A 14,304-nucleotide genomic window follows, 5' to 3' on the forward strand; every position below is an offset into this window, starting at 1 on the left:
GACGACGGAACTCTATGCCGGAAGAAAAGAACGCAGATGTGAAAGAGCCTTAAGCCTTTTTTAGGCATAAAAAATTGTCTAAATGTAAGACAGCTAGGAGGCTGGCTTACATATAGACCAGCGCCTCTACATAACTTCGGCAGATCGACCACCAGCGCAGGAGCTTTTTAAGACCGGCGTCTAAAATGTGGGTCTTAATAAATGGCCCCCAATGTTTCCAGCACTGGGTCCATCTTGTGTTACCAGACCTTCTAGTTAACTTTGTATCTCTACACGACCCCCATTTGGTGAAGTTTCATAGTCTTAACCTGAGCCAACGAGGTAGAGACGCTCTTCAGAAGACCCTCCTGTTCATGGCCTCATTGATGTTCAATAGGCTGGAAACAGCATCAAAAGCCACCTATCGCCCATGCACAGTGAGTAAATAAAACTAAGACTAATACAACTAGCTGTAATGCTCATGTGCAGGCAGTGGTTTGTGATTACCTCCCTGGCCTTTGGAACTTTAGTAACAGGACTGGTGAGCGTGCTTTCTCCAATGAGTGGTTCCACTCTATACAGGCATGGTCCACTCTATACAGGCATGGGAAATATAGTATTTATAAGTAAGTAGTAGAGTATCATTGGAAACCACTTACCTCCCTAGATAGGTCGGTGGCAATCATGCTGAAAGTTTCCATTTTAAATCTTGCAGCTTTTCCATCTTAAAGCTATATGCCATAAATGTTGACATGGGACAGATCCCTTTTAAACTCCATGGCTATTTAACAACACCCCCCCCCCCCCCTCCTCAAGTACTCCTTGTCTGAGCAAAAGGTTAGTTCATTTCTGTAGTGCTTGGGTTGACTTAGATTGCCATTGAGTTTGAACTTCTACCACTTGCCTTTGACCTTGTCTGCCTGGATTATTGTATTGCAATTATGATAGCCCTGAACTTTTGCTTGATCGACTATGATTTCCAAAACCTGATTTTACTACTGGTTTTTCCACACCAGATGCTGATGTCCACAAATGGCAACCCAAAGGATCCACTATGCAGGTAAGGATTGTGTCAGGTAGAATTAGCCAACACCAGAAGGTACCCCATTTTAACATACCGCTCCTCTATATATGTGACTCTGGCAAGCAACAGGGATATCTACAGTACATACTACAGCTGAAATGTAGGGTTGAGAAAAGAAGCGTTTGGCTCCCTCTCCTAATTCTTAGTATATAGTATAATATATAGCTTGAGCTATTGTTTCTGTGCTACAAGAGGCATTGCTGTCACTGGCACAATATCTTACCCCTCTTTTTGGATAATGTTTGGTCTGCCCTGTGTCCATTAGAGATGGCCTTGCGGTTCGCCCCGGCGGTCGTTTCGCGGCGAACTGTGCTCGTTCGTGATTCGCCGAACATGCAAACATATGGCGATATTCGCACGTGCCATATTTTTTTGCATAGCGCTGAACTTTGACCCATGACACATCCATCAGGTGGGACAGGACAGCCAATTGAGACGTTTCAGCACATGGACACCCCCAACCCTATAACAGAACCTGATCTGGCAGTCATTTTACATTATGTGTTTTGCCAGTGTAGGGAGAGGTTGCATTTTGGAGCAGGGACAGTTAGGGACACCAAACTCTAGCTAATAGGGTCACAAAAGTCCTTTTAAGGACTAGTATAGGTGTGCTATCGATAGGTGTGATACACTGAGGGGTGTGATATACTTATAATATACTTTCTAACATAGAAATTATATTATAGTGTATTTGTATTGTGCAGCAGTTGTGTGCGGTTCTGCTGCGATACCGCAGGTATACAGAGGGACAAATGCTATTGGAGTAACTAATTGCAACGGGTGTGATATACCTGTTGCCCCCCAAAAAAACTGCTTGAGGGCTGCGATATACCTTGTTCCACAAAATCCTGATTGAGGGGTGCTATATACCATTCTCAGCCAAATATTGATTGAGGGGTGCTACATACCTGTTTCCGCAAAAATACTGATTGAGGGGTGCTATATACCTGTTTCCGCCTAATACTGATTGAGGGGTTCTATATACCTGTTTCTGCCAAAAACTGATTGAGGGGTGCCATATACCTTCTTCCACAAATTACTGATTGAGGGGTGCTATTGCTATATACCTTCTTCTACAAAATACTGATTGAGGGCTGCAATACACCTGCTTCCACAAAATACTGATTGAGGGGTGCGATATACCTTCTTCCACCAAATACTGATTGAGGGTTGCAATACGCCTGCTTCCACAAAATACTGATTGAGGGGTGCCATATACCTGTTTACGGCAAATACTGATTGAGGGGTGCTATATACCTATTTCCTCCAAATACTGATTGAGGGGTGCTATATACCTGTTTCCGCCAAATACTGATTGTGGGGTGCTCTATACCTGTTTCCGCAAAATACTGCTTGAGGGGTGCCATATACCTGTGTCCACCAAATACTGATTGAGGGGTGCTATATACCTATTTCCTCCAAATACTGATTGAGGTGTGCTATATACCTGTTTCCGCCAAATACTGATTGAGGGGTGCTCTATACCTGTTTCCGCCAAATACTGATTGAGGGGTGCCATATGCCTTCTTTTACAAAATACTTATTGAGGGGTGCTATTGCTATATACCTTCTTCCACAAAATACTGATTGAGGGGTGCCATTACCTGTTTCCGCCAAATACTGATTGAGGGGTGCTATATACCTGTTTCCACCAAATACTGATTGAGGGGTGCCATATACCTTCTTCCACAAAATACTGATTGAGGGGTGCTATTGCTATATACCTTTTTCCACCAAATACTGATTGAGGGCTGCGATATACCTTCTTCCACAAATACTGCTCTACGGACTTAAGCAGAGGGTTATTTAGAAAATGACAGGCAGAGGAAGAGGCAGACCGTTCCACAGGGATAGTAGGGGTCGGGCAGGTGCACCAGCCTGGAGCCTAAGTGGAAAGTTGGAGAAGACGCGTGCGATAACTTCAAAGGGCGCACCAGAGTTGGTTGAGTGGCTCACTCAGCCTTCCGCTTCTGCACCCTTCTCATCCTCTGTATCTGCACCCTCCTCACTCTCTGCTGTGTGCAGCCCCAAAGACACCACCACAACCATAGCCCCTCCACTCGAGTCAGAGGAATTATGTTCCCATCCATTACCAGACCTTACCGATGCGCAGCCATTCTTGGCATCGGATGAGGAAGAGGAGGTAGCAATGGCAGCCACCTAGCGGTCTGACGACAGTACCCAGATCAGCCCAAGCAGGGTGGTTCCCGCTGTTGCTGCCTACTCCGAGATCTCTAATGTCAGTGGTGGTGAAGGTGATGATGATGACGTGTCAATGGACATCACGTGGGTGCCCACAATAGAGGAAATGGAGGGGAGATCAGAGGGAGAGACGGAGCAGCAGATAGGGAGGAGAAGCAGGCAGAACTCGCAGTGCACAGGAGGCAAAAAGCAGACTGCAAATGTATCTGGAGTGAGCCATCCACTATGCACGGTCACATCTTGCGCTCCCAGGACGCCGGCACATGGCTACGCAGTGTGGGCTTTTTTTAACGGGTCCGCTGCTGACAACAGTGTTGCCATCTGCAGCCTGTGCTGTCAACGCATAAGTCGCAGTAAGCCCAACACTCACCTGGGGACGACCGCCTTAAGAAGGCACCTGGCCTCCCATTACCAAACCCAGTGGGAGCAACGCCGTCAGAACCCACAAAGCCACACTCCCGGAGCTCCATGTCCTGCTTCTTCTACTTCTCTCTCCTCCCATTTGTCCTCCACTCCACCTTCCGCCGTGCTATCGTCACGTTCATCTGGCACAAGGCAGGCTTCCGTGGCCCAAATGTTCGAGCAAAAAAAAATGATGACGCCGGATAATCCTCTTGCCCAACGGCTGGCCGCTGGCTTGTTGGAACTGCTGGCCCGCCAACTACCGCCATATAAATTGGTGGACTAGAAATCCTTTAAAAAATTTGTGGCCATTGGCACACCGCAATGGAAGGTCCCTGGAAGGAAATATTTCTCCCAGAAGGGCATCCCTGAACTATATGGCCACGTTCAGCGGCAAGTTAATATATCTTGGGAATCAACAAGGTAAAAGAGAAGAGAATATTTAAAAGAAGAAAAACTGCTACAAGAGGACATCGTTTTAAATTAGAGGGGCAAAGGTTTAAAAGTAATATCAGGAAGTATTACTTTACTGGGAGAGTAGTGGATGCATGGAATAGCCTTCCTGCAGAAGTGGTAGCTGCAAATACAGTGGAGGAGTTTAAGCATGCATGGGATAGGCATAAGGCCATCTTTCATATAAGATAGGGCCAGGGGCTATTCATAGTATTCAGTATATTGGGCAGACTAGATGGGCCAAATGGTTCTTATCTGCCGACACATTCTATGTTTCTATGTTTCTACCTCTGACACAGTGTCGGTGCCAAGATACATCTGACCACAAACACGTGGTCTAGCAAACATGGGCAGGGAAGGTACATAACTTTTACTGCCAACTGGGTGAACCTTCTGACGGCATTCAAGCATGTAACCCGTGGCACCCGTGTGGATTTGGTGTTACTGCCACGGATTGCATGCAGGCCTGCCTCTTTTTTTCCTCCTCCTACTTCATCATCCGTCTCCTCCTCGGCTGACTTCTCTTTTTCCACTGCTACCGCCTCTTCCGCTGCACCTCCCCAAGCTCCCCAGAACCTATTCGACGTGCCAGGTGAGAAGTTGCGTGGCTGTGCTGCGTCTGTTGTGTCTGATCCTGCACTGATTTCAGCTATTTGACAGTTGGGAAAGTGGTGTGCGACAACAGTGCCAATCTGCTGAGCGTGCTGAAACATGGCAAAATTACACACGTGCCATGCATGGCACACGTCATGAACTTTGTCGTGCAGCGATTCGTTGCCAAATACCCCAGGGTCCAGGACGTCTTGCGGCAGGCCAGGAAAATCTCTGGCCATATTAGAAGATCTTACACAGCCATAGCTCGCCTTGCTGACGTTCAGCAGCGACACCACCTGCCCATCAGACGTCTGATTTGTGACAGCCTGACGTGCTGGAACTCCACCTTGTATATGCTTGATAGGCTGCTCATGCGCGACGCATGCAGACTTCTACGGTCATTTGATGAGATCACCAAACTGGTCAGTCGCAGCCAGGGCGCCATCAGTGACATCGTACCTTACACCTTCTTTCTGGAGCGTGCGCCGTGTCATCGATCAAGCTGTCAAGGAGCAGGAGCAGGAAGATGAGGAAGTCGCAATGCTGAATGAATTCCCAGGGGTGGCTACTTCATCTGAAACAAGTCAGCAGGAGTCTGAAGAGGAGTCAGAGGAGGATGTTGGCTGGGGGGAGGAGGAGGAGGAGCAAGAAGAGCAGGCTTTAAACTTTTCGGGGATCCCTGGTGTTATCCGTGGCTGTGGGGAGGAGACCAAGGACGACATTCTCCTGGGCGATGAGCAGGAGCCAGGGTGCTCCACCACTTCCAATTTAGTGCAAATGGGGGCTTCATGCTCCAGTGTTTAAAGAGGGACCCCCGTATAGAAAGCATAAAGGTCAAGGACCTGTAATGGGTGGCAAAGTACTTAGACCCCTGGTACAAACACAAAATGGTGGACATGTTACCAGCATCACAGAGGGCTGTCAGAATGCAGCATTTCCAGGCCTTGCTGTGAGAGATGCTGCATTCTGCTCTTGCAGGCGCTGGCAGAGGAATTTACACCCACAGCAAAACAGGTGCGAGTACCAATCCTACCGCGCCTGCAAAAAGAGGGCAGTTTAAAGATATGTTGGTCACTTCAGATATGAGATCATTCTTGCAGCCAACCCATCGACAGCTGTCCTCTGGATCCAGCCTCAGGGAACTCCTAGACCAACAGGTGTCTGACTACATCGGGTTAACGGCCGATGTGGACGCTCTGAGAAGCGAGGAACCCCTTGACTACTGGGTGTGCAGGCTTGACGTGTGGCCAGAGCTGGCACAATTTGGCATGGAACTCTTGGCTTGCCCCTCGTCGAGTGTCCTGTCCGAAAAGACGCACACCAGGGGGGATCGTGACCGATAAGCTCACTCGCCTAAGTCATGAGAGTGTGGACTACCTCACATTTTTTTTAATGAATGAGGCATGGATCTAGGAGGAATTTAACACCTGTGATGACCACGTGTAATTAAATTTCCTTATGCCAGCCTACACATATCCGCCACCACTCAGAACAAATAATGGTCCTTGCCTTATGTATATAGAGCGGCATAAAAGGCCTTTTATGTCAGGTGAATGCCTAATTTTTGGGGCCTGTACTGGCCGACAGTTACATATTTATCCTGTGACCACCTAATGTACCTCCAGCTGCAGAATCCAAAGTTCTTTGCTGTCAGGTGAATGCCCATTGCCCTTTTATCCGGTCACAGTATGGCACTGTTATCCGGTCACTGTACAGAGGTGTTATCCGGTCAATGTATGGCGGTGGTATACAATAACTGGATGGCCATAACTGTATCCCTTTCCCTGCCCACGCCATCCTTTTTAAGACCTGGCATGAGCGGGAAAAATATGCAGATTGCGGTGCTAAGGACCTTTTGACCACCTAATTGTATTATTTTTCGGGGGTAGGGCTAATATTTTTATATTATATAGATTCTAGTGTATTATACTGTGCCCTGTATTTCCCAGTAGAAAATTATCCACCAGGACCAGGTAGCGCTCTGTCAGTAAATGGCGGACTCCCCTCTCCGCCACGCTGCTCCGCTGTGTACTGGTGCTTATTCTGACACTAGGGCTGGGTTCACATCCTATTTTTGCCATCCATTTAATGCATACCAAAAATGTATGCGTTAACAGATGCCTCAGACTGATGCCGTACAATGGCGTCCGTTCACCATACAGTTCCATGGTAGAAAAAAAAATTATGTTAACGTATGCATTTTTTTATGGACTCTGCAACCGATAGGAAATAACATTTTTCTAGGCTCCAGCAGGGCACATTTTTGAGAGTTTCCCTTTAAAATGCATAAAAATGGCCCCTGATTAAAATACATATTTTTTGTGGGAATTTTTGCCAATGATCCCCCTCTGGTATGCCACTGTCCATGTTGTGGGACTATTTGTGCACTTCTAGTAAGTGTTTGCTGGCTGCAAATATGACCTGAAGGTTTTTCAGGTTCGTCTGCCATTAAAGTGAATGGGGCCCGCCGCGAACATTTGATCGTCTATCACTAGTGTCCATGAAGCTATAAAATACAAAATCTGGCCGTGTAGAAAAAGCAGGGGAAATCTGGCAACCAGAGTATGAATATGAACTTTCTACTTTGATTTCCCTGAGGTCAAGTGTAAAATTATGGCATAAAATTCCAATTATATGACACCAATTATTTCACAGATCCCAGAAGTCTGTCATCTCGGAAAGCAAATGCGAATCCAAACAGCTTTTCAAAAATGTCATGGCAATTGGACAGATAAATGGAAAATAAATTGGTGCACAATATTACAGAGCTGAGTCCCCTTCATTCTAAGGGTCACTATAGTCTGTAGTCTGATCTTAAAGGGGTTGTCCGGGTTCAGAGCTGAACCCGGACATACCCTTATTTTCACCCCGGCAGCATCCCTGAGCCTAGCATCGGAGCATCTCATGCTCTGATGCGCTCCTGTGCCCTGCGCTAAATCGCGCAGGGCACGGGCTCTATTGTTTTCAATAACACACTGCCGGGCGGTAACTTCCGCCCGGCAGTGTGTTCGGTGACGTCACCGGCTCTGAGGGGCGGGCTTTAGCTCTGCCCTAGCCAGTAAACCTTCAGTGCCGGTGACGTCACCGGGGTTCCTGTCAGCCCCATGGAGAGCCCCGGTACGTCACCAGAACTCCTAAAAATGCCTTTGCCCTGCGCGATTTAGCGCAGGGCAAAGGAGAGCATCGGAGCATGAACTGCTCCGATGCTCATGTCAGGGGGGCTGCCGGGGTGAAAATGGAGGGATGTCCGGGTTCAGCTCTGAACCCGGACAACCCCTTTAAGGTGACAGCATATCCTAGTGATATGCCATCAGTTTACGAGACAAAAAAACCCTTTTCGGTATGTGACCAGAGCGGATCTCCTACTCAGGGTATCAAGCAGCAATGCCCTAATGCAGGGATGGCCAACCTGAGGCTCTCCAACTGTTGCAAAACTACAACTCCCAGCATGCCTAGACTGCCTACAGGTATCAGCCTACAGCAAAGCATGGTGGGAGTTGTAGTTTTACAACAGCTGGAGAGCCACAGGTTGGCCAGCCCTGCCCTAATGCATTCATTATTAGATCTGTGGGTCTCTGGGAAAAATACAGCTTCCATGTTGTGACAGACTGGATCCCACATGTAGCGCAATGAGCATACAGGGAATTTTAATTCCTCCATTAGTACATTTATTTTTATTTACTTATTTTTACGCACTTATATAGCGCTGACATAGTCCATAGCGCTTTACAGACATTAGCATTGCACTGTCCCCAATGGGGCTCACAATCTAAGTTCCCTATCAGGATGTCTTTGTAGTGTGGGAGGAAACCGGAGTACCCGGAGGAAACCCATTTAAACACGGATTCGAACCTATGACCCTAGAAATGATTGCTCCTGCAATTACCAGTTTGTGCACAAATACCTGTATACTGAAACAAATATAAATTGGGACCTCGATCTTTTGCCATTATCACTGGTTTCTCACAAATGTCTGACAAGGAAAAGATAACAACCACAAAACACACCAAGCCTGAAAACAGCAAAAGTATGTCAAATGCATTGAATACCCCCAAATGTCTAAGTTTGCTTAGAGCATAATTGGTAAGCATTTTTAAATTTTAAGCATTTCACACACACAGATTAAGGTTGGGTTCACACTTTGCAGCATGTTTCTCTCATCTCCAGAGCCCCTGAACTCAATGATAACAAAAAATCTTGTTCTGACAGATCCTGTAAAAGGTCATAATTGAAATAATAAAGTCTGATGCCCTTCAGCAGTTTTAGCTAAAACACGCGCCGTAAACCTAGTGTTAGAAAGCCAAATGCAGTTAAAGCGTACTTAACCTTTCAACAAACGCTGCATTAATCAGTAGTACAGTGTGTGTACATGAGGAACAACATTATTTCTGGCTATTATACAACTTGTATCTGGCAATTTTTGGCAGTTTTTCTTTGTGCATGCTGTAACTCTAGTTTGCAGTTCTCTCAGACATGACGGGTGGAGACTTGCTGCCATCCACTGCACACAGAAAGTAGAGAAGAATCTCCTTCCTAACTGTATCACTCAGAACAAGCCCTGGGATAATGGAGAACATTACAGAGAAGTGCTGACTTGCCTTTTTGGGAATGAAGCACTTGTACTGAGCTATTACCTTCCTATGTAGCTGTGCAGTCTCCTTTTATCTGTGCCCGTCTTCGCTAGCTCACTGTGCTCCTGCTCACTCCTCCCCTCTCCATAGACATGTGTCATATGTATCTGAACTGCAACATAATATGCCAGAGGGAGGTGCCAGCACCTTTCATTATGATAATGAATGTAGTGCAACTAAGCTGGTGCTGCTGCAGAACACATGGAGATGGTGCAAGGCTCTATGAATAAGGTAGAGCAGGGGAATATGCAAAAAGAGAGATGGGATAATTAGGGATGAGCGAATCGACTTCGGATGAAACATCCGAAGTCGATTTGTATAAAACTTTGAATACTGTACGGAGCGAGTGCTGAGCCAATATGTTCTAATACTGTACAAAGCGCTGACTTTGTTCAGTATTCAAATGAAGTTTTATGCAAATTGACTTTGAATGTTTCATCCGAAGTCAATTCGCTCACCCTAGGGATAATGGGAATAAGGGCTAGATCAGGGCACTCCAGCTGTTCTGAAGCTACAACTCCCAGAATCCTCCTTTCACTGCTATAGGAGTTGCAGGAACAGCTGAGCATAGTGTGGGAGTTGTAGTTTCACAGCAGCTGGAGGGCCGAGGGTTGCTGATGCCTGGGCTAGAGAGTAGATGGTGAAATCTTGGAGAAGTAGTGCACACGCCCTGGTGGTGTTTGCATCCCACTGCTGGAGATTGCAAGCTACAGAAATGCCTGCTGTAGTAAGTGTAAAGGTCTTGCTCCAGACATATGATAGAGTACCCCTTCATGAAAATAGCACTGGGGTGAGCAGGAGAGATGCTACAGACTATTCCCAGGGTGAGAAGGTCCACAGACCATGTTCAGATAAGCTGAACCCTGAGACCAGACCTTGATCAAACCCCTGGCTAGGAACATGGAGCAGCTGTCACTGCAGCTACAGTGATCTGCAGTGATGAGCACAGTGAGATGGGCCTGAGGATGGGACAACTGCACATGCAATAGCTGCAAGGATTCTCCAAGGTACCAGGTGAGAAGATCTGGGGACCTGAGAGAGAAGCAGCAACGGTCAATGCCACTGGGCTGAAGAGGTGCCAACACCCTGGTCCGTGCTTCAGCCCATGGATTAAAAAATGATAGACTGTAAATATAAAAAAAAACATTCTGATGCAATGTAGCGATTTACCTCTTCCTCTTCCAGCAGAATGACCCGCACCACTTTTATGTGAATTGCATTACCAATACTTGGATCGTGGAACAATCCGGATACCTGTTAGAAATAACGAGAGAGTAATTAATTAGTGATGAGCGGGAGGTGCCATATTCGATTTCGCGATATTTCGCGAATATTCGAGTGAATATTCGTGTTATATTCGTCGAAATCAAAAATTCGCAATTATTCCAATTATTGCGAATAATATGCGATTTAATTAATCACGTATTGCGATTATTTCTTTTGATAGTATAAGGCAACGTTCCTATGCTAATTGACTATGGCTAGGCTAATATGTGTATTTTACGAAATTTCGTAATATTGCTCTAACTTTGTCTTTTAGAATATTACGAAATTTCATAAAATACACATATAGATTGTAATTTAGCTAATATAGTGCTATAATCCTTTTTTTTTCTCTAATTTTTTTTGCCTCTTCTGAACTTAAGTTTTGTAAAATATGTACACTATTAAAGAAATTACTATAGCAGTATATTAGCTAAATTACAATCTATGTGTATTTTACGAAATTTCGTAATATTGCTCTAACTTCGTCTTTTAGAATATTCGTAATATTGCTCTAGCTTCGTCTTTTAGAATATTACGAATATTCTAAAAGACGAAGTTAGAGCAATATTAAGAATATACGTAAAAAGTTGAAATCGCGATGCGATTAATATAACTCGAAATAATCGCATGGCGGTTTCAACTTAGCACTGCTATATTCCATATTAGGCTAGAATTAACAAATATGGAATATAGTGTTAAGTTGAAATCGCAATTCGATTATTATAACTTGAATTAATCGAATTGCGATTTCAACGTAATTCTCAAATCCGACAGTACATTCTAGTATATGGAGACGTTCCCATGGTGATGGGGACGCTCTATGAGCACGGAAGTCGGCAGAAGCGGCAACGGGCACTGACTGGAGCAGCCAGGAAGCCAGGAATCCAAAGGACAGGTAAGAACAACTTTAGGGAAGTGGGAAAGAAAAAAATACAACAATAAAAAAATAAAAATGAATATTTGATTTCGCAAATATATAGAACGATATTCTAAATATTCGCGAAATCTCGAAATTGCGATATTCGAGAAAAAAATTGCAATTCGAATATTCGCGCTCAACACTATAATTAATCACCCGTTAACCCAGAGAAAGCAACATAGCAGCGCATGCGTTATCAATTACATTGTCAGAGACTCTATATGGTCTGTAAACGGAGAAGGAAACTGCAAAGACGGACGGTTTCTGTGAACTTGGTGAACCCTCCTTAGATATATGGTGGAGGGCCATCAAGCAATTAAAGGGAACCTGTTACCATGAAATGCAAATGAATCTGCAGGCGCCATGGTATAGAGCAGAAGGAGCTGAGTATGATTCTATATTTATATATACAGTACAGACCAAAAGTTTGGACACACCTTCTCATTCAAAGAGTTTTCTTTATTTACATGACTATGAAAATTGTAGATTCACACTGAAGGCATCAAAACTATGAATTAACACATGTGGAATTATATACATAACAAAAAAGTGTGAAACAACTGAAAAATTTTTATATTCTAGGTTCTTCAAAGCAGCCACCTTTTGCTTTGATTACTGCTTTGCACACTCTTGATGAGCTTAGTCACCTGAAATGGTAGTCACCTGAAATGGTCTTCCAACAGTCTTGAAGGAGTTCCCAGAGATGCTTAGCACTTGTTGGCCCTTTTGCCTTCACTCTGCGGTCCAGCTCACCCCAAACCATCTCGATTGGGTTCAGGTCCGGTGACTGTGGAGGCCAGGTCATCTGGTGCAGCACCCCATTACTCTCCTTCATGGTCAAATAGCCCTTACACAGCCTAGAGGTGTGTTTGGGGTAATTGTCCTGTTGAAAAATAAGTGATGGTCCAACTAAACGCAAACCGGATGGAATAGCATGCCGCTGCAAGATGCTGTGGTAGCCATGCTGGTTCAGTATGCCTTCAATTTTGAATAAATCCCCAACAGTGTCACCAGCAAAGCACCCCTACACCATCACACCTCCTCCTCCTTCATGCTTCACGGTGGGAACCAGGCATGTAGAGTCCATCCGTTCACCTTCCCTGCGTCGCACAAAGACACAGTGGTTGGAACCAAAGATCTCAAATTTGGACTCATCAGACCAAAGCACAGATTTCCACTGGTCTAATGTCCATTCCTTGTGTTCTTTAGCCCAAACAAGTCTCTTCTGCTTGTTGCCTGTCCTTTTTTTTTTTTTCCTCTATTTCCTTTTATTTTCAAAAAAGATATAAAAGTTTACAATATAACAATTTATTGTCAAAATTCAAAATGCAATACAACATAATCTCATCCTACATTATTTTTATACCCACCCACCCCTCCCTCCAACCCCCCTTATTTCTTCCGCAGAGCTGTCGTCACGCCTAATGTTTTTTATTTCCAGCTACCCCATATCCGCTGCCAGGCTACTTTCCTTCCCACCGTTTGGGCAAGATTGTATTCGTACAACTTTACCCTATTCATATATTCTCTCCATTCCTGAAAGTCGGGATATTTACTGGAGCCCCAATGTTTAACTATTATTATTTTAGCCAGAGCGATACCCCGTAACCAAAGTAGTTGCTCCAATTTATTCTTATTTATCTCTGGAAAAGTCCCCAGGATAGCATAATCAATACACACTTCGTATTTTATAGGGGAACTATTCTGCAATTTCTGAAATATTTTAATCCAATACTCTTTTATCCCTGGGCATTCCCACAGCAAGTGCTTGTATTCTCCTCAGTTTTTCTTGCATTTATAACAATTTTGTTCTCTGTCAATAGTGTGGAGTAATACTGGTGTGTAATAGAGGCGATGTATAATTTTCAACAGAATCCACATATGGGCGGGGGAGACTGTGGACCTTTTAATATTTTTATAAACGATATTCCATGGAATAGGCTCCACATTCTGCAGATCCCTTTCCCATTTGGCCTCGGCTCTAAATGTGATTGATTTCGTATATTCATGTTTTAACCTTACATAAATGTGAGATATAGATGAAGTATTTAAGGTCATATCCTGACAAAAATCTAAAAAAGTGTTATGTGCGATATCTAAGTAATTCTTATTCTCCGTGTGGTGAATGGCGTGTCGTAATTGTTCGTATAGAAATTTATCAATAAATCTTAAAGTGGTGTCTGGGAGAATTTTATTTAAAGGCTTAGGCTACTTTCACACTTGCGTTCGGGGCTCCGCTCGTGAGTTCCGTTTGAAGGCTCTCACAAGCGGCCCCGAACGGATCCGTACTGCCCTAATGCATTCTGAGTGGATGGGGATCCGCTCAGAATGCATCAGTCTGGCAGCGTTTGTCCTCCGCTCCGCTCAGCAGGCGGACACCTGAACGCTGCTTGCAGCGTTCGGGTGTCCGCCTGGCTGTGCGGAGGCAAACGGATCCGTCCAGACTTACAATGTAAGTCAATGGGGACGGATCCGTTTGAAGTTGACACAGTATGGCTCAATTTTCAAACGGATCCGTCCCCCATTGACTTTCAATGTAAAGTCAAAACGGATCCGTTTGCACTATCATGAACAAAAAAAAAAAAAAAATTTTTTTTTTTTTTTTTTTTTTTTTTTTTTGTTCATGGTAATGCAAACGGATCCGTTCTGAACGGAGCCACCGTCTGCATTAATATGAGCGGATCCGTTCAGAACGGATCCGATCGAACGCTAGTGTGAAAGTAGCCTTAATCTGCCCTTTGTCAAAGACTTGTGTAATTAAATGTATCCCCTGT

General features: G+C 44.7%; 1 protein-coding gene across 2 annotated transcripts in view; it reads right to left on the bottom strand.

The window, feature by feature from the left end:
* Window positions 1-14,304, bottom strand: part of ADAMTS12 (ADAM metallopeptidase with thrombospondin type 1 motif 12) — a 584,548-nt gene that overhangs the window by 274,618 nt on the left and 295,626 nt on the right. For both annotated transcript variants that reach the window (XM_044276409.1, XM_044276408.1), the window contains exon 5: window positions 10,516-10,599. In XM_044276409.1, the coding sequence (XP_044132344.1) occupies window positions 10,516-10,599 (84 nt within the window). The remainder of the gene's footprint in view (window positions 1-10,515; window positions 10,600-14,304) is intronic.

Source organism: Bufo gargarizans, chromosome 1, assembly GCF_014858855.1.
Source record: "Bufo gargarizans isolate SCDJY-AF-19 chromosome 1, ASM1485885v1, whole genome shotgun sequence".
In the NCBI taxonomy this organism is placed as follows: Eukaryota; Metazoa; Chordata; class Amphibia; order Anura; family Bufonidae; genus Bufo; species Bufo gargarizans.